A 27,903-nucleotide genomic window follows, 5' to 3' on the forward strand; every position below is an offset into this window, starting at 1 on the left:
AATTAAAAACAATACCACTATCTTTGGCACCTAACTTCCTATTTTTATCCATAGTTCAGGGCACTAACAAAAAAAACAAAAGGAATGTGCCAGTCCAAGAAAAGCTTTGTAGACTAGAGGTTAAGAACAGGAACTTCATCTAGATTAAAATCAAATGTAGCTTATTGCTAATATTACTACTTAATAGTCTCTATAGTTGGTGATTCTAATCTTTTCACCATTAGCAAGAGTTGAAAATGTGTCAGTTCTACAAATTACATTCAAAGATTGTTCAGAATTCACTGACCCATTTTTATTGCAGTTTTCTGAGACTAAGAGAGACTATAAAGATGCATCAATGCTTCTTAAGATGTTGTTTTACTTACTACAACCTATGCCCCACATAAGAAGAAGACAGAGAAGGAATTTCCCTACTGATTCTTAGAAGGATATGAATGGAGGTTTATCAATCAGGGATCCAAGAGAAAATAAAAGAAACACTTGAAATAGAACCATTTGAGGAGAGATTAGTTACACAGGGACTATTTACAAGGATGCGAGAGAGAAGAAATACAAAATGCATGAAAATAATCTGGGGCTCAGTGACCACGGTGCTGTGACCATCTCAAAGTCCCCAAAACTAGGGAAGAAAGCAATTCATATAATTTATTGGGAAAGAGTCTGCAAAGTCAACTGCCTTAAGAAAAGTAATGACCTTGAGTGAAAGAACTAAGTTCAAAGTGAACATGCCAGCTGGGATATCCAGGGAAATAAACACTAATTTCATTCTTCTCTCCCTGGCTACCTCCTAATGAGGCTTTCATGGGCCAAACCTACCTGGAAGTTCAGGGACATGGGGTCCTGTTGATAAGTTCCATTTTAAGTGTTCATGTGTAAATTATCATCCAAACTCGCACACTTAAGAGTTAAAGCAGTTGTTGGAATTAATTTCAATTACTGAAAAAAGGAACATGCTATTCAACAATCTCATCACCCTGGTGGATATACGCCATGCAAGAAAGGTTGAAATCACTTTAGCAAGAGCAACCTTACCACTATATACTCTATGGCAGAACTGCTCCACCTCTGCTTGCACCACGAATTTCACATATGGTTCCCCTGACACCAGAACACAGCTGACCGTACAGCAAGGAGTGCATAACCAGATGCTTCCTCATGGCCAGAAATCAAGTGAGTTGTCTCTAGCCACTTACTTGAGTCCACTTTGTTGACCTGTGTGCTGTCTAGAAACAGGGAAAGAGATGCTATTTATCTCTTGGTTGCTTTTAACTTTAACTCTGTATAAAAAGTGAGAATTTTCTGTTCTGCATACGGATCTCATGGGACAGTAGCTTATAGCAACTGGAAATGCAAACTCAAGCTGACATATTCTAATACAAATATTGGTATTTTATGTTATCCAAAAATGAACATTCTGAGATAAATGTCAAAATCATCAAGAAGTCCATGTCACCCCGAATTATCTCAGGAAAACAGGGCATATTATTCCTTTTTCCAATCAGGTCTGCTTTCCTGCACAGAGAACAAGGTAGAAAGGAAACCTAGAGGGGCAAATGCAACATAACACACACAGAAGAGGGAGATTTGGGTCACCTGTGTAGTACAAGGAATTGAGATGGGGTCCGTGACCTTGTGATTTGAGAGGGCATTTCCTTTAATAGTTATCATGTTACTAAAAAGCTGACAATTGGAAGGCCTTACCACTAAGTTTTCCACAAAATTAACCCATCTTTCTTCCACTCATGGTAGAGACTTTCTGAATTTTATAGATTGACTCAGAAATGATGACAAAAATGTCTTCTACCTAAGAATCTATCCTCAAAGGACAGAACATTTTAAAACATCATAACATTAATACTGCTTAAAACTTTAACATCAAACTATTTGATTATTATTTGATTAGCATTCTCATTTCAAAAAGCTCATGTGATTTCTTTCAGTTTCCATTAATCTTCTGCTTCCTCAAATTTCTTTCTAAGTTCCTAATCACTTTCAGAGGTTTCTATTTACTGTCGGGCCTGGAATGTCAGCTTCATTAGTGCAGCAACATATCAGAAAAATCTTTATTTCAGGAAAAGTAGAACCTGTATTTTAACTGACCCTGGTAACAGTGTAAATGAAACATTGCAGGTTACAGCACATATAAGATATGTACATATTTCAAATTAAATTTTCAGTGGTTACCGTTACAGTGAATAATATCTCTCTGTAACAAAAATGTTTCTGGGTCTCTAGTCAGAAGCCCACTTATATAAAGCAATATTTGATAAAAATAAATTCCTACTCAGTGAACAAGGTTATAAGTTTGTCATAAAGAGATTCATACTATTGTTTAAGTAGTTTCAATGTGTATTATTTTTACTGTTCTGATTTAAACGCATAATGTATTTATGCGTTTCTACCAGAGGCTTGGTTCTACAAAGGCTTTTAAGTTGCAGGTTATGAAAATATGAGGATATTAGTAGATTTATGGTAAAATTGGTGAACATGCAGGCACTGAATTGTTGAAATGTTTAAGCTTATATTTGAATATAAATGGTAGTGATCAACCTAACCATAATGGATATGAATGGAATATTTTATCTCTTAGCCTTCTAAGCATCTCACTGAAATACCCAAAACAAATTCACAATGCAAGTTATTTTGTTTATAAAGTACATCTATATGCAATTCGGTTAAACTAATAGCAAATCTTGTACCTCTATATTTGCATCCAAGTCTACCAATAGTATTACATATATGACATATATGTATTTTTGTGGCACGGGAAATTGAACCTAAGGCCTTTGCAACAAGCTGCATCTCCAGCACCTTTTGTCTTTTAACTTTTAATCATCCCAAGTAAGTAAAGGTGGAATGAACATGTGGAAATAAGTTAATCTGACAGAAGGAATAGGAAGATATAGGAACAACCTATGTTTACATTATCTTAATTCCAAATAAATATATGATTACTTTTTTTAAATATCATACAAATGAAAACCTAAGGAATAGTTTTATGGAGCTTTGTGATAATCCACTTTCATTCAGCAATTTCATTTAATCCTCACAAATACCCCTGGTAAGTAATTACTATGTCCACTCATATTTTACAGATGAGAAAACTGAGCTCAGAGAGTTTTACGAACTTGACAAAAAGTCATCAAACTAAACTAATTAGTGGCAGTAAGAGACCTAGCAGTCATTCATATTCACTTGTAATTTTGTTACAGTCTTCAATCTTGAACTCACAATTAGATCACTTCTCTTTATAGCATGTTTCCATTTCTTTTGGTGCAACCCAGCATTAGCAGAAGAATGTGCACCTAATGTAGGGGATCCTTAACATGTGCCTGGATCTGATTAACCACAACTGGGCACAAGAGGAGAAGATAACAGAGCACATGACTAAGGGCTGAGCCTTCCATGAAGATAGAGAAGGATCATTAATGTACTAAAGGAAAACCGTGCCAGGAGTAAAACCCTTTAGCAGGAAGAGCTACCTCAGTGATGCCCATCAGATGCTGAAAGCATGGACAAAGGGAAAACAGCTGTTATGGGGGTGTTAGGAAGGATGGAAATGGTACTGAAGGGCAGGTTAATTATTGCTTTACTCCATCCAACATGAAGGGTAAAAGCCACCAATAGTTACCTATCATGTCTATGGTATTTCTTAGTTGAGAATTTTCATAGATCAGACATTTAAAGGGCAAAGCTAACCTGAGTAGTATTTTTCCCATATGTAAATCATTATGCAAAACAGAGAAAGACTAATTTTGCTGACTGAAAATTTAAGGAGGCGTGTGTGTGTGTGTGTGTGTGTGTGTGTGTGTGTGTTTTATCCTCAAAGATAATTCCCTTCTTTCTGGATCCGAACTTCCATTAGTCATCCATTATCTGGTTGAGAAGTAAATTGAAATAAAAAACAATGGGAAAGACAAAGCCATGGTGATCTTTTGACTTCATCAGTCTTATGAATAATGACATAATGGACAGTGCCATCGGACTTCGATTCTAGCCTAATTCCCATTTGACAACTGAAATATTATAGCTTTGGGCAAGCCACTTAACCCATCCAAGTTTCAGCATCTTCACAGGCAAAATGACAGAGAAAGAGCCAAAGTGCCATTTCCCATAGCATGGTACATAGGCTATTGGTGGTACATCCACTGATACAGAGGTAAACATTGTAAGTATGGGTAGTTATTTATTTTGTGTGTATTATAAATAAAATGACTGTGGTGGTTTACATCAAGAATGAACCTCTAGAACTCTCATGTGTTCCGAGGTGGAACTTTTGGAATGTCAATGGATCATGGGGGCACTATAGCTGACTTACTGTTAGGAAATACAGTCTGGTCTGAAGAGGTAGGTCAATGGGGTGTGATCTGGAAGGATGTATCTCCTTTCTTGTCTCCTACCTTCTCTGGTTCTCGGCCATAATGACAAGAGCAGCTTTCCTCCATGGCAGCCCATTCCACCAGGCCATTTCTGACTTTGAGCAGGCCAACCATGGACTGAAACTTCTGAAACCATGAGCCAAAATTAACCTCTCCTCCTTTAACTTGTAGTTGTCATGTATTGTGACTCAGCAACAAGGAAAGTGATTAAGACAATGGCCAACAAATCAAACCCATATATTCATACATCCTATTTTTATTACTTAAAACAAGTTGAGTAGAAAAGGAGAAATTTATTTATGCTTGAATTTTAAGTATTATATAATTTATACATGGTACATATATATGTACATATATACTTATAGATGATAAATAGTAGATATATAATTTATAGATTTTATATATATATATATAAATATAAATGATTTCCAAACTCCCTCTACCATGAAGTTCCATATTTTCAACAGAAGAAAGATAAGTGTCAAAGCTGGAGAAATACTTTTTTTTCATTTTTTTATTAGTACATGTTTGCAGTATATAATGATTATATTCACTGTGGAAAGTTGGTACATGTACATAACACATCTTAGTGCATAACACATCCTTAATTCTTTTTTAATCCCCTTGCCTCTCTCCTTCTTCCCTCCCTCTATGTCTTGGTCCACTTCCCTTTGGCAAAAGTTCTAGCTCACTGTTTCTTACTATCTTTTATTTTGCTTTTAAATTTATTTATAATTGAGATTACTCACATAAGGGAAACCATGTGATATTAGGCTTATGTGTCTGATTTATTTCACTTAACATTATATTTTCAAGTTGCATCCATTTTCCTACAAAAGCCTCAAGTTTATCCTTTATGGCAGAGTAGCACTCTATTTTGTATAAATACCACATTTTTTAATCCATTCATCTGTTGGCAGACAAAATAACTATCAAATTGCCAATCAGACTGCTTTTCAAAGAATTTCTTTACTCAAATGGAAGCAAACTGATATCAATGGATGATTCACACCTCACAGGATCTGGTGGGCACCACTAAGGTAGGTACCCATCTCTGACAAGCAGTTTTATTCTTGGCACTGTTTTCCTCTGAATGTTTTAATGATCCTCTCCCTCTACTTAGCTAATAACATCACAAACTGGAATGATTTCAAAAAGGCTGTCAATGAAGAAGACATGGGAACAAACCCATTTTTCCATGTACATTCTTTTTTATGTTTTCTTTTATATCTTCTTCCAAAATGTGAAACCCAGACTCTTGTTGTTGCCCACTGTGCCCACAAGGGACTCTTGTGCCCTCATCTGAACCAGAGACTGTTCCATTGTGGAATGATATTTTTTAATCATTTCTAAGGATATAATTACTTACTTTGAAATTTTTCTATTTTTTATGAGAATTAAGGTGTTTTAAAGGGGAACGAATAAATTATTTTGTCACTAATTTTTTCTAATGGATTTCACCACTTTTTAAAATGTCAAGTGAAAGAAATTTCTATAGAACAAAACAGAATATTACAGAAATTTCTGTGTGACTATCTCTAATATTTGAAAGCATGCCAAACAAGCACTGCCTATGAAGAGAGAAAACAAAATAAATGTCAAGGCTCTGCTGCGGACTACAGGAAACACACAAAAAGTTATGCCTTCATGAAATCTGGAAATAGAATCATTTAGACTATCATAGCTGAGGTCAACCTTCAAAGAGCCTTCTTAGTAGTGCTCTCAATGGTACTGATTCCTAAGAAGTAAAAAGAAAGTACTACACTTGATCTTAGCCAAAAGGCTGAGAAGTGATTAAAAAGAAAGTATTTTACACAAGTGAGGAAAATAACATAATAAAAATAATGTACTAAAGAGGCTAGATAATGTCTTTCACCTAAAATCATCAATAAAAAGAAATTGAATGGACAAGAATGTGTCCATTTTCACTGTGGGAAAATGGATTATGATGTAACATCCAGTACTTATGTTGCTACTTCTGTTAGAAGCTTCTGTGTGGTTGCTGTAAGTTTCCAAAGGTGAGGATGTTCTGCAAGTGCTAACAGCTCTCCTCGCAGCAAGGCAGAAGAACCCATGTATGTCTGTAACATTTCTCCAAGTCAAAATCAGCATTTCTCTCACTATGTTTCACATCCAAAAACATAAACAGACATATGCACATTCTAAGCTCTCACACACAGCTCCAAAGGATCTTGTTAAGAAAAAGCAAACTATTTTCCTCCTCTCTTACTGAGGAGTTTTTAATGAATTTTTAAAAATTCAATTTAAAAATGCCTTTACAGTTCAACTTAAATGAAAGCCTTTATATTGGAGAGCTATTAGAAGGTCAATATATGCAGAAGACAGACCTGGTTGAGAGCCACAAAAAAGGTTGTTATTATCCTATCATGTGAATATCAGAGGAAGAATAACAAAAGACATTGAATGATTTTTTCCCTCTCATTTGGAACTCGTTAGTAAGCTTTCTTTTGTTCCACTGAGAAATGAGAGAAGAAAATATGAAGTTACAGCTAACCCATATGGTCAGCAGGAAAATCCTATTTAATTGCTTTATTGCCAGAAATGTTAAATCACTTCCTGAGGATGCAGTTCAAATGAAACATATGGCAACTATTAGCAAAAGTCTCTAACGAATTTTTAAAAATATGCTTTTTATGGGAGCTTTCTCATAATAACAATCATACTTGTTATTTAAACTGCATATGCAAATATGCACTGGTATGTCAATTCCACAAACGTTTGCTGAACACCTACTCAGTACTGGTTTACATAGTCATCTTGCACAGGAAGTTTCTTTCTAAGTTCAGAAATACACAGAACATTACAGGATTTCAGGACATGGGTGTGAATCTAGCTGTGCTTCTCCTCAGAAGAAAAAGTTCCTGACTAATGACTCCTTCCCAAGGATTCAATATCCAAAAACCATTCCATTTCCAGCTGGCTAGTTTTAATTATTTACTACTTATTCATTTCTTTTGATGCCACACCAGTGACAGTTCTAATCATTGCCATTCCGCATCCCCTGCATGGAACTATTCATTTTTTCATATCTTTGTCAACTAGATTGTGAATTCCATAAAGAGGAAAGTTTTGCTAAGGACTTTTGTAACTAGGGTAATATGAGACATTAAAGTAGTTTTAATTAAAACGTGTCAGCATTTTCTAATTTCTTTAATGCCTTTCATCTCTGGGAATTTTCACAAATTTAATTAATTTACTCATAAATCATTTTCTAGCAAAATAATTCTCCCTCAAATTCAAAGGTAAATCAGCTGAGATCTGTGCAGGTCTTATTATTATGTGATCTTGATTTAAAAGAATAATTATAAATCTAAGGACATTAAACTTTGTCCTTCTTCCACATTGCAGTATGATCACTGCAGTTACTGAAGTGAGATATGGTAGCTGAAACCACGGTGTCCTGAGATTCCAACATAATTTGGCACTGACCATGTGTGATATTTACATTGGACAGAAAAAAGCTAAAATACTTTCAATTCATAACCAAACCCACTGATCATCATCTTTATTACACATTATACATGCTCAGTTATACATCTTGGTAATTACATGAAGTATGCTAACTTGAACTTTAAGGATAGACATTAAATTTATCTTAAATGGCTTACTTAGCTATAAAAAAAGACAGATTATTTAGGTAACTTCTAAATATCCTAAGCAGATATTCATGTACAGATATTTTGTAATTTAAGTCAATGTCTTTTAGTGAAATCTCCCAATTTTTCTCCACTTTATTTCAGAATACAGATCAGTGTAGCCTCAGAGTGAAACACACCAATGTTTATGTCCTGGCTTCTATTACTGACTGTGCAGCTTCATAAAAGTTACTTTAATTTGGGGATTACACAGGGTTGCTCTAAGGATCGAATGACTTTCTGGAGGTCAAAGTTTAAAACTATGCCTTACACTCTCTAAGAATCCAGAAAATATTAGTTATCTTTATAGTGAGGAATTTCTTTCAAGAATATTCTTTAATTGCCTGTCACAAACTTTTATGACTTTGTCAGTCAATGAAAGCACTTCTGTTTTGTTATGTTGTTTGTTTGTGTTTTTTAAGGAGCGAATGTATTTTTTTTAAAAAAAACTCTGATCAAAGGTAAATTCAGGAGCTAGACTTAATTAATTAAATAGATTTAATTCCACGTTAAAATACTTTTCAAAAGAGCCACATAGAAAATTACAAATATTCCTGAAATCATAGGAAAACTTTCTTGTAAAGGAAGGAAATAGCTTTACTGTAGTATTAAATCAGAAGTTCTAGAATAAGGAGGGAAAATTAGGTGATGCAATTCTCAGGGAAAGGATGCTCAGAAAGTGCTGGAAGCTGGTGCAATCTGTTTGATGTCCTGGTCTCTGGGTCTGCTCCTTCACACTGCTGCTTGATACCCTGCATGGCTACATTTCTGACAGGATACAAAATTGATATGAACACTCAAAGAACAAGTGCTGAACAACTAAGTGTAGACTGAGATGAATTCAAAATTGTATTTTCAAAATAGATCGATCTTGCCAAAGCAAACCCCTCCTCTATCCTAATCTAGAGAAAGACCTTTGTCTTATTCAAATAATTGCATCAAAATCCAGATCCCTTAAATTCCAAAAGTGATGATCTCACCAGTAATTATAGCTCATGAAGATAAGGGCACCTTATTAATTATTTTTCAAAATGAAGATGGGTGTTATTTTCTTGGGCTCATCTACAGTGGAGATGTAGTTGGACCTCTCTGTCTCCTCCTCTTCCTCCTCTTTTCTTTCTCTCTCTCTCTCTCTCACACAAACACATGCACACACACAGACACACATAAATGCACGTTCACAACAAAATTACCCATTTGAGCATGCTTTTCTTGCCCCAACTTTGGATTTTTGTCTGCTGAAGAAAGACAGAGACCTTTTCTGTGGTCAGATCTATTCTGTGATGAGTGATTGTAGGGTAGAAAGCCTCAAATCCCAATGGGTCAGACAGATTTATAAAAAATTAAAAAAAGTACAAGTTAATGTCCCTGTGCTAATTTTATTTTTGTCACATGAATAACTGAAGTGAGTGAGAACCAGAAATTGAAATTGCTTGATTTGATTCAGGGTAATCTACAAAGACTAAACCTAGATAGTTATACTTCTTAAGCCTTTTGAGACATCTCATTCTCAACCTAATTCTTTTTAAATAATGATAAAACACAGGGAATGGAAATTCTAGACCTTTCAGTGTATTCGACAACTTGGCCACTGCCCATAGGAATAAACAGTAAGGGCTGCTATCTTCCTCCTGGAGCACTCGAATGCTTTATAGATAGAGTCTATTACATTTTGTTCTTTCAGCAATTTTGTAAAGTAGATGTGATTGTCTTTGCTTTTTATAAGAATCTCAGCTTTGGTAAGTAAGATAGCTTATTCATTTCAAGTGCATACAGAAAATTGGGGACAGGACAGAAATTTGAAATGCCTGGAAATTGACCTAAGAATAAATGTTTGTTCTCTTTCTCTCTCTCCCTCTCTCTCTATCTCTCTCTCTCTCTCTCTCTCTCTCTCCTAGAAATAAGACAAAACTTAACTGCAGAAATTCTGCCCAAACTGAAAGAATTTTAAGTGTCACTGTCAGTGTAGTTTAAAGATAATATGAGCATATGTTAGATTAAATCTATCCTCAGACAAGAAAATAATTACATGATAATTTGCAGTTATCAAAGCCAGACATGATGACTTGCCTGATAATTCTACAATGCTTATTTTTTACTGTCAGGTCTTGTTCAATTTTTGTTACATGTATGATACATTCTTTTGTTCCAAATAATGTTATTTAACGTTTATTTCTAATAAAACCATAACTTTATGCTTCTCTTTTCTTTTTCAGGTTATTCCAGGCATTTCAGAGAAGGAAAAGGCTGGTAAGTTGACATTTTGTTTTCTCTCCTAGCAATTTAAGAATAAAATTCTATCTTAATAGACACATTTTGATAGGTATCTATAATGTATAAATGTCAGTAATGTCTGAAAAATGATATTGTTGAATTCCTAAAAAGAAAAACCTATTCTGCTCAAAATGTTTCATATATATATATATTTTTTTATTAGAATAATATTTCAATAATTCTTATAGCCTTACAGCTCACTGTAACTACAATTTATTTTTTTCTTAAGGAAAAGAATTTCATGTTGATCCATGTGATAAGGAATGGTCTTTGGAGATTGATTGTTGGTACATTTTAGGTATACAGTATAATGACATTCATCATTAGAAATTTGCACGTTTACATAATCTCTCTTGGTTCTTATTTTTCCCACTTCCCCTGCCCTCCCTTCAACACCTCCATCCCTCCCTATTTACAAAGACTTTGTTTCCATTTTTTCATTTTCTCGTATTAATTCCATTCCCTTCTTTCCTTTCCCCTACCCCTACTGCTTCCCCTTCCCCTTTGCCCATTTTCTTTCTATTTCACATTATCTATTATACCTTTTAGTCCTTATTTACACTTTCAGTTTCTCACACTAGAGAAACTATTCAGTATATACACATGTGTGTCCTATTTATTTCACTTAAGAGTATTGCCTCAATGTGCATCCACTTAGATATAAATGTCTATAATTTCTCATCTTTTACAGCTGAGTAGTACTCCATTTTATTAAAAAACACACACACACACTTTCTTAGTCTCCAGTTGATGGGCATTTGGGATGATTCCAAGTTTTAGCTATTACAAATTGTGCTGCTATGAACATGGGTACACATATATCACTGTGGTATGATTCTTTTAATTCTTTGGGGAAGATCCCCAGCAGGGGAATAGCTGGGTCAAATGGGACTTCCAGTCCTAGTTCTTTGAGGTATTTCCATACTGATTTTCACAGTGGTTGCACCAGTCTACACTCCCGCCAGCAGTGGAGCAGGGTTCCTGTTTCCCCACAACCCCCGCCAGCATTTGTTATTGGTTGATTTCATGATAGCAGCCATTCTTTCTGGAGTGAGGTGGAATCTCACCATTGTTTTCATTTGCATCTCTCCAATGACCAGTGATGTTGAACATTTTTTCATGTATTTATTTGCTATTTCTACTTCTTTGTCTGAGAAATGTTTGTTCATTTCAGATGCCCATTTTCGGATTGGGTCTTTAAATTTGGGAGGTCTGATTTTTTTTAAGTTCTTTATAGATTTGAGATAGTACATCTTTGTCTGAGGAACAGCAGGTGAAGATTTTTTCCCACATTATGGGTTGTCTCTTCACACTGTTGATGGTTTCTCTTGCTGTGGAGAAGCTTTTTAATAAGAAGAGATCCCACTTATTGATTGTTTGTGCTAGTTCACAGGCAACTGAGGTTTTTTCATAAAATCTTTTCCTACACCAGTGTCTTCAAGAATTCTACCTAACCTCTGTTCCAGCCAATTCAGCGTTTCTCTTTTAATATTTAGATCTTTAATCCATTTCGATTTTAGATTAGTGCATGGTGAGAGATATAGGTCTAGTTTTAATCTTTGGCAAGTTGAAGCCCAATTTTTCCATCACCATTTATTAAAGAGGCTATCTTCCCTCCAGTGAGGGTGTTTGGCTCCTTTATCGAAGATGAGATGCCTGAGTGTGTCTGGTGTAGTTTCGGACATCTTCTAATCTGTTCCACTGGTCCTCAAATCTGTTTCTTTGCCAGTACCATGCTGTTTTTATCACAGTAGCTTTGTAGTATAGCTTCAAGTTGGGGATTGTAATACCCCCTTCCATGTCTCTGTTACCTAGAATTGCTTTTGCTATTCTATGTGTCTTCTTGTTCCAAATGAATTTTTGAGTTGTTTTCTCAAGGTCCGTGAAGTATGTTGTTGGGATTTCAACTGGCATTGCATTGAATCTATATAGCAGTTTTGGAAGTATGGCCATTTTCCCTATATTGATCCTTCCTACCCAGGAGCAGGGGATGTCTTTCCATTTTCTGATATCATCTTCAATCTCTCTTTTCAGAGTGCCATAGTTTTCAGAGAAGAGGTCTTTGATTTCTTTCGTTAGTTTGATTCCTAGGTATTTCAGTTTTTTGGATGCTATTGTGAAAGGAAGTGTTTGGCTTGTTTCTCTCTCAGTGAGTCTGTTGTTTGTGTAGAGGAAAGCTATTGATTTTTGTGTGTTGACCTTGTATCCAGCTACTTGACTGAATTTGGTTATTAAGTCTAGAAGACTTTTGGTGGAGTTCTTGGGGTCTTCTATATAGAGTATCATGTCATCTGCAAATAATGACAATTTGACTTCTTCATTTCCTATCTTTATTCCTTTTATTTCTTTCTCTTGTCTAATTGCCGTGGCTAATGTTTCCAGAACTATATTGAACAAGAGTGGTGATAGTGGACATCCTTGTCTTTTTCCTGATTTTAGTGTGAAGAATTTCAGTTTTTGACCATTTAGTATGATATTGGCTGTTGGCTTTTCATAGATGGCCTTTATCAGATTGAGGTAGAAGCCATCTATTCCAATTTTTTGTAGGGTTTTATCATAAATGCGTGTTGGATTTTGTCAAATGCCTTTTCTACCTCTGTGGAGATAATCACATGGGTTTTGTCCTTGGCTCTATTTATATAGTATATTACATTGATTTATTTGAGTATGTTGGACCATCCCTGCATCCCTGGGATGAATCCCACTTGTTCAGGGTGTATGATCTTCTTGATGATCTTCTGCATTCTATTTGCCAGTATCTTATTAAGGATTCTTGCATCTATGTTCATTAGTGAGATTGGCTTATAGTTCTCTTTTTTGATTGGGTCTTTCTCTGCTTTGGGGATCAAGGTGATGCTTGCTTCCAGGAATGAATTGGGGAGTATTGCTTCCCTTTCAATTTCATTGAAGAGTTTAAACAGTAGTGGAGTGGTTCCTGTCTAAATGTCTTATAGAATTAGCAGTGAAGCCATCAGGACCTGGGCTTTTCTTAGTTGGTAAGTTTTTAATTATGTTTTCAATTTCATTGATTGTATTGGGTAGTTTAGAATTTTTAGGTCTTCTTCATTCAACTTTGGTAATTCATATGTATCTAGGAATCTGTCCATTTCTTCTGTGTTTTCCATCTTATTGGCGTATAGGTTCTTGAAGTAGGTATTGATGATCCTCTGGATTTCTGCTGGGTCTGTTATAATTTCACCTTTTTCATTCCTAATTGCATGGATTTGAGCCTTTTCTTTCCTTTTCCTGATAAGGTTGGCTAAGGGTTTGTCAATTTTGTTTATTCTTTCGAAAAACCAACTCTTGGCTTCATTGATTTTTTTTTTATCGTTCTCTTAGTTGGAGATTGATTTTTAATATGTATCAAAATTTCCTTTTGGATCTTAAGTAGCTTATTCAATAATCATAGAAAAAAGTTTATTGAAATAATGTTTAAAGCTAATATGACATTATCAAAAATACAGGTATGAAGCCAAATGAGTAATGCTACAGGAGAAAGAATTATTTTTTCATGCTCTGGTTATATCTAACAGTATTATGGGAAAATAAGAACTGATTAAAAATGTGGAAATATGAAAAATTAGACTTGAGTTGGTAGAATTGTGTGCTTTTGAAAATCTTTCTCTGTATTGTCTTGTGTGTTCTGTATAATGAAAACAAAAACAAAAAAGATAAAAAAAGTTAAAATAGATAAAAAGAGTGCCACCACACTTAAAACACATCACTTAGTTTATAGGCATGTGTGATATTTAAGAGCCATATTAAAAATTTATAATGTTATATGTGAGAAGATGTCTTGATTTTAAATGCATTTACACTAAAGCACTAGAGTTTTTCTGATACAATTTTTATAATAAGGATGTTCATCTTCTATTTTAGCGATCTTTTTTTTGCTGCTAAATAGCTTTCAAACAAAAGGTTTCATAGATTGTTCCTTCTGTGAGATACTTATATTCCATGTTTAGAGCATATCTAATTTCTGCACTCTATAATAATGTTGAAAATCCTTTAAAATCGGAGAAAAATACTGAACTGGCATGTCAATAGAAGAAAAAACTATTCTACTCAACAATGTACTAATATTACATGGATTAACTACATATATTAAATGAATTTAATTACAGCTCCAAAGCTGCATTATCTTTAAACATACTTTGTTAATTGTGTAGTTAAAACAAGTAATAAATGGTTAAGTGAGCATATGCATTACAATGAGAAAGATATTACAATGAGAAACAACCTTAGCTTTCTACTTTATCTTGAGTTGTGACATTCTCTGTTATTCCCCAGATGAACTGCAATTTAAACAAAGTATGTAACAGAGCAAAGTTGTTCCCTTATTTCAGAATATCAGCAAATTCTTTCATGCCCCAAGGAGAAAATGTGGATATGAATTGTAGAATGGCGGGGAGGAGAAGGAATGGAAATATTGTTTGAGGAGATACAGGGACAAAAACCTATCTTCTCTCTCTTCTGCTTAAATGGTCTCAACTTGAGAGGGAGAAGCACTTTACTTTATCAAGCTTCTCAAGTATTTTGAAAATATTATTGCAACAAAGAACTAATTAAACAGAACATAAATATAATCCAATTACTGCTTTTTTATCACAATCCTTGAAATGTTCCTTCTCTTTGAAAATAATGAAAATTAGCCATCATTTTTTAATCTAACAATGCAGCAAAGTTATACAACTCCAAACTAGGAACTCAAAAAACTGAAGAGAGAATGCAGTAATATTTCATAGCCACGCACCAGCAATCCCAGTCCCCAGAGCTGACAGGTATCAAGTCTTCAGGAGAGAGATTTCGCTCAACACAATTTTAAAAATAATGATAATAAGCTGCCTATTTCTTCTACATACAATGGGAGGTGGTACGTGGAGCATTCAATGCCCTATCCACAGTTGTCGGTGTTCTCTCACAGGGGAAGAAGGGCAAAAGAAAGCGAACCTCAGTTCTGGGACAAAGTCAGAAAAGTGCAGGTCTTACTTCCGGGAACTGAGAGAGAGGAAGAATGTCCTCTTGTGTTTGTGCAGGTGGAGCTGAAGCAGATTAAAAAAAATCGGAACCTGGGATAGTGGCCTTTAGGCAAGAAAAACCTGTGACGGGAAGACACACAGGACAAATATTCACAATAATTACTCTCCAAATTGACCAAGAAAGCTGGATCCATGGAGATCTGCAGAGGGGCAAACTCAGAGCTCAAAATCAGGACAAAAGTTAGGAGGGAGCAAAGTCCCTAAGACTTTCGTCAGGCAGTTGTCTCCACAGAGGAAATGGAATGGCTAGTTGAAATCAGCAACACCAGTGAAGAAGGCACTGTGGGAAAGAACTGAGTTACTGCTATAACAACTGTGTGAATGTTTTATTCTTATTTCTATACTTATTTTGGCAAATGTGATTATTTTGGTAAATGTAGTCATTTTAGCCTTGATAGTCTGTTGGATTTGGGCTATTCTCATTGCTTCTCGTCACTTAGGGGTTTTTTCTTTCTTTCTATTCTCTATTTTCATTTTTCTTTTTGGTACCAGGGATCGAACTCGGGACCTTGCACTTGAGAGGCAGGTGGCGGAACCACTGAGCTAAATCCTCGGCCCTCATTTTTCTTATTCTTCTTCCTTTTAGTTCTTCTTCATTAGTATTGTATGATTATAATACCTTAAGTTTCAAGGATTTCTTGAGTCTCCTCTCTCTTCCCTCCTATCCTTCAAACCTCACTCCCCTTACTTTTAGGTCTTCTCTAACCTTCACTATCTCACCTTTTTGCCTTCCTCTCAACCTCCATTTATCTAATGCCATAAAGAAAATGTGAGACTGTAAAAGTGTGTTAGAGAATAAGAATTAACCAGTGCTATAAGTTAAACAGTACCATAAGGACATATTAGGGTAATTTTTAAATTAGAGGAACCAAACAAAACTATCAAGAAACATACTAACAGGCACTACCAATCTCACAGTCCCCCTCGGCCCATAAATACATTGCCATCCACCTGCATACATCCTCTTGATTACACAAATATTCTTCCAAACCCCTCTCTACAACAGCTCTTTACCCCAACTATAAAATAACTCCAAAAGAGACCAACTTCCTATTTTCATTTTTCCTATTGACATAGCTCTTATGTTCCTCACTTCCTATTGACATATCTTCTTCCCTTTACCCTTCCTTTCCACATTCCAAAAGATTATACCTCCTAGTGTAATGTAGTCTGTAAGGGGTACTGAAAAAAGAGTGAAATTATCAAAATGAATTTTAATGTACATGATTGATGTACACTAGGTTCTACTGACATTGACATAAATAATAGAAATGTCCCCCTTACATCAGTGTCAGGGTCCAACCTAATTGCTATAGATTGAAAAGCTTATAAGGGTGAAAATATCCTTAGACAAATAAAGCCATGAACACAGCACTGGAAGACAAATTCTAACTAAAGAGATCTTCACATCAACCAATCTCTCCACACTCTATCTGACTGGCACTCCCAGCACACCCAGTACCAAGATGGGGGGAATGAAATATATATATATATATATCCCAGGATCTCTCAACTCTCCCAAAACAGATTCAAAGTTTCAAGGGGCACCAATGGAGAGGAAAGCAAATACTGTACCAACTCGTGGAGTTGTACAAAATGATAAGAAAGAGGAAAAGAAACAAGAAATTCCAAAAATAATGGCACATAAAATGACCAATGTGGATATGGGAGAAACAAATAAAATATTGAAAGAGCTGACAAAAATGGTTCAAATGATGAATGACAAATTTACCAAAGATGTAGACTCCACAAGAAAAAAGGTTTTAGATAGCTAAAGCAATTCTAAGCAACAGAGACATGGCTGGGGTATCACAATCCCCAATTTGAAACTATACTACAAAGCTACTGTGATAAAATCAACATGGTACTGGCAAAGGAACAGATCTGAGGATCAGTGGAATAGATTAGAAGATGCAGAAACAATTCCAGACATGCTCAGCCACCTCATCTTTGACAAAGGAGCCAACCACCATCATTGGAGGAAAGATAGCCTATTTAATAAATGGTGTTGGAAAAACTGGATTTCAACCTGCCAAAGATTGAAACTAGACCCATACCTATCACTATGCACTAAACTAAGATCGAAGTGGATTAAAGATATAAATATTAAGACAGAAACACTAAACTTGCTGGAAGATAAGTTAGGTAGAACTCTTGAAGACATTGGCATAGGAAAAGACTTCATGAACAAAACCTCAGCAGCACGGGAACTAGCAGAAAGAATCAACAACTGGGGTCTCATCTTATTAAAAAGATTCTGCACTGCAAAAGAAACCACTGACAGAGCTAACAGACAACCTACAATATGGGAAAAAATTTTAGCAGCTGTACCTCAGACAAAGGTCTACTATCTAGAATATATAAAGAATTGAAAAAAACAGACCCTCCAAATTCAAAGACCCAATTCAAAAATGGGCATCTGAAATGAACAGACATTTCTCAGACAAGGAAGTAAAAGCAGCAAACAAATATATGAAAAAATGTTCAACATCACTGGTCATTCGAGAGATGCAGATGAAAACAGCACTGAGATTCCACTTCACCCCAGAAAGAATGGCGGCTATCAAGAAATCAACAAATAACAAGTGCTGGCAGGGTTGTGGGGAGAAAGGAACCCTTCTCCATTGTTGGTGGGAGTGCAGACTGGTGCCACCACTGTGGAAGTCAGTATGGAGATACCGCAAAGAACTAGGACTAGAGGTCCCATTTCACCCAGCTATTCCCCTGCTGGGTATCTTCCCCAAAGAATTAAAAGAATCATACCACAGTGATATATGTGCACCCATGTTCATACCGGCACAGTTTGTAATAGGTAAAGCTTGGAAGCAGCCCAAGTGCCCATCAACTGGAAACTGGATAAAGATGTGGTTTTTTTATAAAATGGAGTACTACTCAGCCATAAAGAATGAAAAACTAGAGTCATTTATAGCTAAATGGATGCATATTGAGGCCAGACTCTTAAGTGAAATAAATAGAACACACATGTATAAATACCAAATAGTTTCACTAGTGTGAGAAACTGATAGTGTAAACAAGGGTTAAAATGATTAAAATGAATATTTGATAATTTCAAATAGGAAAAAATGTCCAAAGACAAAGGAGTGAGGGGAGGGGAAAGGGAAAAGAAAAGAGGGAAAGGAAAAACTATGAGAAAAGAAAAAAATGGAAATGAAATCTATGTAAATAGGGAAAGGTGGAGGGGGTGAAGGGTGCACAGGTAATGGGGAAAAAAATAAGAACCAAGATATATCATGTACAAATACAAGCACCCAATGATAAATGTAAACAAATTGTATACCTAAAGTGTATCAATAAAATGTACCAATAAAATTAATTTTAAAAAAAGGTTTTAGAAAGAAATATTGGAGATGAAAAACTGTATAAAGTTATAAATTGCAGAAATGATGTGTAGTCAGGGTTTCTGAAATCAGGGATAAAATGGAAAATCATGGTGAATTACTCAGAGAAGCCTTAAAAACACTGAGAGAAAAGGAAAAATTCATCCAACAGCTTCTAGATGATGCTAAGAAGATTAACCTAAGGCTAACTGAAGTTAGAAATTAGAAGACAGTACACATGAAATTTAAAAATCTGTTTTAAAAATCATAATAGAATACTTTGTAAGTATGAGGAAAGATTTCAACATATGGGTAAGCAGGGATTACAGAACACAAACTGACTACAGTGGAAAAGAAGCTCCCCACAGCACATCTAAGTCAAAATCTTAGATGTTCAATAAAAAGAATCTTAAAAGCAGTTGGAAAAAAGCAAAAACTGACATGTAAAAGTAACCCCATTAGGTTGACATCAGAATTCTCAACACACTTTAAAGGCAAGGAGAGTTTGGAGTGTAGCATTTCAAGCTATGAAGGCAAACAAATTTCAACCCAGACTAATATTTCCTGAAAAACTATCTTTCAAAATTGATGCAGAAATAAGGATATTCCACCACAAAGAACATTATAAGAGATACGTGAACACCAAACTACCACTCCAAAATATACTCAAAAATATCCTACACAGACACAGCAAAACCAACAAAGCCAGAAAAAACCCAAAAAGATGGAATGAATATATCAAGCAAGTCAAGTAGTCAAACAAAAAAAGAAAAAACAAAGATATCATTATCAGGGGAAAAAAAGCAATGAGAGGAATAAATCAATACTTTTCAGCAATAACTATCAATGTAAGTGGCCTCACTCTGCTATTAAAAGTCACACATTGACAGACTGTATGAAAAAACAGAGTCCGTCAGACTGTTGCATTGAAGAATTTATCTCATCCAAAAAGAAATTCATGGACTAAAAATTAGAGGAGGAAAGGCAACATTTCATGCATTAAAATTATGAGAGCAAGCAGGGGTACCAATCTTATTCTCAGACAAAGAAAACTTTAAGCTAAAACTCATCCATAGTGTCCAGGAGAGTCATATATATTAAGAAAGGAACAATCCAAAAGGAAGAGATAACAATTATAAATATATATGCACCAAATATTGGAGCCCCTAACTTCATAAAACAAATACTGTTGGACATAAATACCAACACAATCACAGAGTGTGACCTCTTACCCTACTTTCACAAAGAGATAGATCAACTAAACAAAAGAAATCAACAAAGAAATATCAGACCTGAATCACAGCCTCAAACAAATGGACTTAATAGTTGTTTAGAGAATGCTCTGCCCTACTATGATAGAACACACATCCATTTAGTAACACACAGAACTTTCACCAAAACAGACCACATACTCACCCACAGAGCCTGCTTAAGTAAATACAAAAGAATTAAAGTCACCCCATGTATATTGTCAGATCATTGTGCATTAAAACTAGAAATCAATCAAAAAAGAAACCACAGAAAATTTATAAGCACTTTGAAACTTAATAATAAACTCCTGAACACTCAGTGGATCACGGAAGAAATTAATTTCTAAAATCAAATGGCAATACCAGTACAACACACCAGAACCTATGGGACACAATGAAAGCACTCCCAAGAGGGAAGTTTAGTGCCATCAATGCTCACATTAGAAAAACAGAGTGAGCTCAAACAAATAATCTAATGATGAATCTCAAGATACTCACAAATCAACTCAAACTTATTTTAATAAGGTAAATCAGAAAAGTCAGAATAGAAATTAAGGAATTGAAACTAAAAAACACTATAAAGAATTAACAAATTAAAGAGTTGGTTCTTGAAAAGAATAAACAAAATAGATTAACAAACCCTTTTTCAAACTTACCAAAAGAAGGAGAGAAAAGACTCACATCAATGTAATTACATATGAAAGAGTGAAAATCACAATGGACACTGTTGAGATCCAGAAGATCATTAGTAACTAGTATGAAAAATTGTATGCCAAAATACTTGAAAATTTTCAGGAAATAGGCAGATTCCCAGACACATACATATTACCAAAACTGAATAAAGAAGACATAAAAATTCTGAACCAAACAATTACAAGCAATAAAATTGAGGCAGTAATAAAAATCCTATCAACTGAGAAAAGCCCAGGACCTCATAGATTCACTGTGAAATTCTACAAAACTTTTAAGAAGTACATGACACCAATACTCCTCAAACTCTTTAATGAAATTGTAAGGGAAGGAGTGTTTCCAAGCTAATTCCTGAAAGTTAGCATCACTCTGATCCCCAAACCAGACAAAGATCCAACTAAAAAAGTAAAAACTACAAGCTAATCTCCTTAATGAACATAGATACAAAAATCCTCAAGATATTGGTAGATACAATGCAACAAATCATCAAAAGGATCATATATCATGATCGAGTAAGTTTCATCCCAGAGATTCAAGGATGTTTCAACATATGCAAATCAATGAATATAACACACAATGTAAACAGAAGCAAGGACAAAAACACTTGATCATATTTATGGAAGCAGATAAAGCTTTCGACAAAATGCAACATCCATTCATGATTTTAAAAAAGCACACACTGAGGAAATATGTATAGAACAACCATAATTCAATCTGATAAAAACCATTCATGACAAACCAACTGCCAACATCATATTAAAGGGGGAGAAGCTAAAAGATTTGGGAACAAGATGAAGATGTCCTCTATCACTATCCATGTTCAATATGTACTTGAAACATTAGCCAGAGCAGACAGGCAAGAGAAAAAGAAAAAAGAAGTAAAAGATATAGGAAAAGAAGAAGTCACAGTATCATTATTTGCAGAGGACATGATCCTTTACATAGAAGATCCAAAAGACTTCTAGAATTAATAACAATGTTCAGCAATGTAACAGGACACAACATCAACATGCAAAAATCAATAGCATTCCTATACACTAAGATTTTCTTTCTGAGATAGAAATTAGGAAAATAATACTAATATCACTAGCATCAAGGAAAATTAAATACTTAAGAATTAACCTAACCAAGAAAATGAAAGACTTCTACAATGAAAACTATAGAACTCAGAAAAAAAAGATTGAAGAGATTATCAGAAAATCAAAAATATATCCCCTGTTCCTGGATATGCAGGTCCAATATATTCAAAATTATATACAGATTTAGTGAAATTGAAATAAAAATACCAATAACATACTTCACAGATCTAAGAAAAACAGCCTTGAAATTCACGTGGAACAAGAAGATAGCCAAAATAACAAAAGCAAACCTGGGCAACAAAAGCAAAGTAAAAGGCATCACAATCCTGGGCTGCAAGTTATACTACAAAACTACAGTGATAAAAAGAGCATAGTATTGGCACAGAAACTGACACGTGTATAAATGGAACAGAACAGAGGACATAGAGACAGCCTCGGACACACTCAGTCATTTGATCTTTAACAAATGGGTCAAAAACATATTCTGGAGAGCCAGGGATGCAGCTCAGCGATGCTGTGCCTGCCTGGCAAGCCAAGCGCAAGGTCCTGAATTCAATCCCCAGAACCAAAAAACAAAAACAAAAACATATGCTAGAGGAAATATAACCTCTCTAGCAAATAGCTCTAGGAAAACTGGCTATACACAGGTAGAAGATTGGAGCTAGACCCATATCTTTCAACATGCACTAAACTAAAATCAAGATGGATCACTTTAAAATAGAAACACTTAAGCTATTGAAAGATAAAATAAGTAAAACACTTGAAGTCATAGGCATAGAATGGACTTTCTGAACAGGACTCCAATTGCACAAGAAATAACAGCATGAGTCAACAAATGGGAATATATTAAATTAAAAGGCTACTGCAGAGCAAAGGGAACAACTAACAGAGTAAAGAGACAACCTGAAGAATGGGGGGAAAATTTGCAGCTACACCTCAGTCAGAGATTGATAGATAGAACATACAAAAAACTCAAAAATTAGACCAACCAAAATAAAAAGACCCAATCAAAAATGGGAAACTGAAATGAATAGTTATTTCTCAGAAGAAGAAATACAAATGGTCAATAAATGCATGAGAAAATGTTCAACAATTAAAGAAATGCAAATTAAAACAACACTGAGATTTCATTTTACACCAGAAAGACTAGAAATCATTAAGAAATCAATTGTGGCAATCATATGGAGATTCCTCAAAAAAACTAAGAATTGAAATTCCATTTGACCCATCTATTTCCCTTTTAGTCAAAGAGAATTAATGACATCATATTATAGGAATACATGTATACCAATGTTTACAGCAGTACAATTCATAATACCATAACTAAATCTTGGAAGAGTCCTATATGCCCCTCAGTAGATGAATGAATGAAGAAAATGTGGTGTCTATACATATTAGAAGACTACTCAGCTATAAATAAAGATAAATTTGAGTCCTTTGTAGGAAAATGAAGGCAACTTGAAAATACAATGTTAAGTGAAATAAATCAGACACGTAAGTTTAAATACCACATGGTTTCTCGCATATGAAAACTCCAAAGTATAAATAAAATAAAAAGCAAAGTAAAACACAGATAAAAGGAAACAGGGAGATAGATCTTTTGCAAATGAGAAGAGGACCAAGAGTCAGAGGGTGCAGAGAGGGGAGAAGGGAGGGTGCGGTGGAAAGAATTAAGATGTGTTGTGTACATCTAACAACTACCCACAATGAATGTAATTATTATAGGTTAGACACAAGAACTAAAAAAAGAAAATGAAAATGGGGGAATGTGATCTAGAGATCGAGAGAGGGAAGAGGAGGGGAAGGGAAGAGTAATACAAAGAATTAAGGTATATTAAGAAAATGTTTAACTATGTAAGTACCTACTCCCTAAGATAACTGTAAACACTATATACTCCAAATGTGTACTAATATAAAAAATGAATTTAAAAAGAGCTGTTAGATTCGATTTATAGAACTTCAAGATATCTGTGGAAAATAGGATCCACTGATTAAAGTGGAAGACCTGTCCCAGTCCCAGACATATGGAAGTCACAACTCAGATACTCAGCACCCCAAGATGAGGTGAACTCATTTGAAGAGAACCTGTCTTCTGTATGTTAAAATATTGAAATGACTGGGATTTTGACATGGATTCTGGAGAATATGCTACATTGAAGAGAAAATATAATTTTGTTTGATGACACAATTGTAAAAAAGAAATCATTTCTATAAAAGTGAGTGAATATACTTATCAAAACAAATGCTTATGTTTGAATATTTTTTGAATAATGGTAGCAGACCGGACAATAATTCAAAAGAGAATATAATTTATTTCAAAAGTTGCAAACGACTCTAACAGTCTAAGCATTTTAATTCTTATATTTCTAAACTTTCCCATGCTCTATTTAAAATATTGTCAGTGTTTGTATACAAATGCAAAGCTCTTTATTCCTAGCTCTATGATCTCTATTTTAAGCTCCTACTGGACAAAGGACTGGCCCTGAAAGCAGAAGACACAATCTTAGGGGGGTAAATGAGGTCTTAAATAGGATTAAGCTTCATACCCACCCCTAAAGGTTGTCATTTTTTTCTGTCTTGCTAAATGAATACCGCCTATTGTTCCTTTTAAAGAAAGTCTATTTTAGTCTGTGTGACCTCTCATCCAAGCCAACTGGAACCAACTCTACTAGGCTTTGTGACAGTCTAAAGAGAATCATTTTGGGGTATATTCCATTAATCATTCTTGCACTGCAGTTGTGTGGTTTTTTCTGTGTGAGCTTTAGGAGCCATCTTCTGTCCTGACCCATGTTACTGTGTTAACACAATCTAGCAGGATCTGGTTTGCTCTGTCTTCTACCACGTGAGGACAAAATACTCGAAGGGGAAACACTTTTGAAACAGCCTTCTATGGATGCACTCATTCCACAAATATTTACTGAATAGCAATGTATTCTAGGAATCATGCTAGATTCTATGGAGGGAGCAATTATGAATAAGATACGGTTTCAGCCCTGAAGGAACTCAAGCTGTAGTTGGAGATTATTCAGCATCCTCCTTCTCTTCTTTTCAACTGACACTTTCTGAACCTACCTTATTTTATTTAAAAACTTCCCAAGAAAAGAATCATGTTAAAATATTGGTTCTAGGGAACTCTGTATTTGAATGTACGCTCTTAGGATCTGAAGTGAGCTCCAACCCATTGTTCTTCAATAATTAAACATAATCAGACAAGTATCAAATATATATGATTGCATCCAATGTATAATGTTTTCATCTAACCTCCATTAGCCCCCCAGAGTCTGTGTGGCCCTCAAGAGTGAAACAAGTCCACTGGCATATTCTCCAGCACATCTACTTACTACCTTGTCTGGCCACCTACAAATTATTTAACTTCCTCTTTCCCCTCATTATAAATAATCTGCCACACTGTTGTAAAGCAACAAAAGTTGACACACAGTAGGCTGGAAACAAAGGCTGTTTTTTATCACTAGTTGTGCACATAACCACTATGTGTACAGGCCAAATAAATATTAGCTTTGTCTCCACTGTCTAGGTGTGTGTGAAGAGCCCTTACACACTTCCTTGGGACACCAAGTAACAGTTGAGCAGCTATGTGGAAGATACATACTCTCTTCCCAAGTCTTCTTGGTGAGCTAATTCACACAAAGGTTATGATGTAAATGAGGAGCTGGTCACACTTTAACCCCTCATTATAAACTTACTTTTTGTGAGATTGAAATTCTCTCTCATGAACAGAGACTCTTCGGTTTTCACAAAAGATTAGTCCCTGAGAAATGCATACTCTGTCCCATTTTTTATGAGTCCTTTACCCTGCCCATGGTCCCCCCAGCCCCTTGGGTGATTCAACCTTTTGAATCCAATCTACCAACAGCCAAGCTAGGTGTCTGGATTATCCTGCCACCCCCAACTTCCTTCAACTCCACACAATGCTGCTAACATTGTCCACTCTTCACCCCTTGTCTATTGTTCCTGCCATCACTTTCACTCAGGGCTCCATTGTCCACCGTCATTGCACAAAAAATATCCAGTCCTCTTTCTCTGTTTTATCTTCTCATTACACCCATCTACTCTCTATACTGTCACCAGAGGTATCTTGGAAAAGCAGGACCTGATCATGTCATTTGCTACTCTATATTCTCTGTCTCTCTGTTGTCTAAAGGGTAAAAGCAAACTTTCCTGCTTGACATTTCTGGCCATTTGTAGTCTAGATGCAGTATATTTCATTGTACAGGATATTCATTTCACCCCTTAGATACAACCCCTGCTTTACTTCTCCCTGACCAATGTGGACTGAACTAGCAAGCTTCCTCCTGTCTATCTTCTCCAGTCAACCAATGAGGAACCTCCCAGGAGTCCCAGGTTGGGGATGTCTGGCCAATGAGCTTCAGTGGTTCATTTCCCAAGAATCATTGCTAGCCTTTCCACACAGTTCTCCAGGATATGACAACCACTCTCTCAGCTTGCCCTGTGATTTCCCTGTACTTTTATAAATAATCTTGATGTTAAACTTGCCTCAATATATGCAGTATACCATTTATTTCCTGCTGAGAGTTTCACCGATATACATACCACTATTTTCTCTTCCTTTCATTTTGTTCTGTTGTTTGATACAACCACAGCCACCATATACAAATATGGAGCCCCTCTTTCTCTTTCTAATTCCTATATCAGTGGAATGCATCTGTTCTTATTAAAAAAATTAGAGACAATGGGCAAAAATAGAAAGGTAGTGAATTCAAGAAAAATACAATAATGACTTTTTTCATCCTAAATGAAAATAGTGACATTTAATCCTATGGGAAAGAAATATATCTACCTTTATGGTCCAGAATGTTTCCTATTGAATAGGAGTGTGTAACTTAGAAAATTAGCACTCCATTTTAGACACCAAAAGATGACTCTCTGGATGTATTTGAAAAGTAGTAATATGGACTAATGTGAAATTGCTCATTCCAAATTTAAATCACAGAAAAACTTGCCAGTTTTGTCAGGCTATGTGGCTGCCCATGGGCCATTATAATTAGGGGAAAAAATGGCTTTTCCCTTTTCTGTCTTGAAAATGATATTTATTTTATTAGATCTAACAATCCTATCATCTCCATAATGAATTATTTCTCAAGCAGATTTAATCATTGATTTTTTTTCTGTGCTCCTAAATGTCTCTATGTATTTTCTTTTATAGTTTTGTTATTTTTTTAAACTGCCTGCTTCTCACAGCTGAGTTTTTATTGGTCAAAAATACAACTTTTCTGTGTCCCGCAATCAAAACAGCAATTACCATCTAGGAGATATGCATTATTCAGTAAATTATAATCACAAAGACACTTTGGTTTTAATATTAGTAATTTTTGAGCGAATATAGCCCTAAAATTTTTATTTAACTTTTTCTCTTCCTCCCTCCATTACACCCCTACTCTCTGGAACTGCCAAATGTCTCAAGCAGGTAATTAATTAATAGTGCAATGTGGGGATCTGTCCAATACAAATATATAATGGGTACCATTGAGAAAGATGACTGAGAATCTGACCTCGGTTTGCTTCCTTGTTCATTTTTCTTAGAATGTTTGTGCTCCTGACTCGAAGTTTTTCAGTTGGCTCTAAAATGTTAAAAATCAAGATAATGAATAATTATAGCCTGAAACACTTGTGAAAAATATCATTCAGGAGCACATAAGAGAGTCATAGTCTCTGCAAACTTTGTGTTGTGGCTTACAGGGTAGAAAACAGAAATCAAACACTTCTTTGTGACAAATGTGTGAGAGGAGAAACTAGGATTTTCTTAATTTTATTCCATGCTCCTTGGAAACATACTAAATAACAAAGCCCAGACTTGATGCCTTTTGGTATTAATTTTTTAGGCTGCCTTTGATCACTGAGAAGGGAAATGAGGATGACTAGGGGGGGATATAAACTAAAAACTAAAATGGAAAGATACTTCCTGTTTTTCCAATGTGACCATCATTGCTTGGATTCAGAGCATTATCTGTGTGATCTATTTCACTCTCAGCTATACTCCAATACGTACATATCCAATGAGATTTGACTAAAAAATAGGACTGCCCTATATCAGAATTCTTTGACAAACTCCCCTCTGTATCATGTCTCTAATTTGGTTTGAATCATATCAATTTTTTTGTTCTCTCACAAACTAAATCATGAGCACCTTGAGAGATGGAGCTTTGTTTCATTTAACTC

At 35.2% G+C, this 27,903-nt stretch overlaps 1 protein-coding gene across 3 annotated transcripts in view; it reads left to right on the top strand.

The window, feature by feature from the left end:
• The window catches only part of Dlc1 (DLC1 Rho GTPase activating protein), a 404,145-nt gene that overhangs the window by 186,666 nt on the left and 189,576 nt on the right, over positions 1–27,903 (top strand). For all 3 annotated transcript variants that reach the window (XM_087217213.1, XM_021246665.2, XM_021246666.2), the window contains exon 5: positions 10,252–10,285. In XM_087217213.1, the coding sequence (XP_087073339.1) occupies positions 10,252–10,285 (34 nt within the window). The remainder of the gene's footprint in view (positions 1–10,251; positions 10,286–27,903) is intronic.

The sequence above is a fragment of the Heterocephalus glaber genome, unplaced genomic scaffold (genome assembly GCF_053883595.1).
Source record: "Heterocephalus glaber isolate CG9 unplaced genomic scaffold, H.glaber_assembly_v1.0 deba00001461, whole genome shotgun sequence".
In the NCBI taxonomy this organism is placed as follows: domain Eukaryota; kingdom Metazoa; phylum Chordata; class Mammalia; order Rodentia; family Bathyergidae; genus Heterocephalus; species Heterocephalus glaber.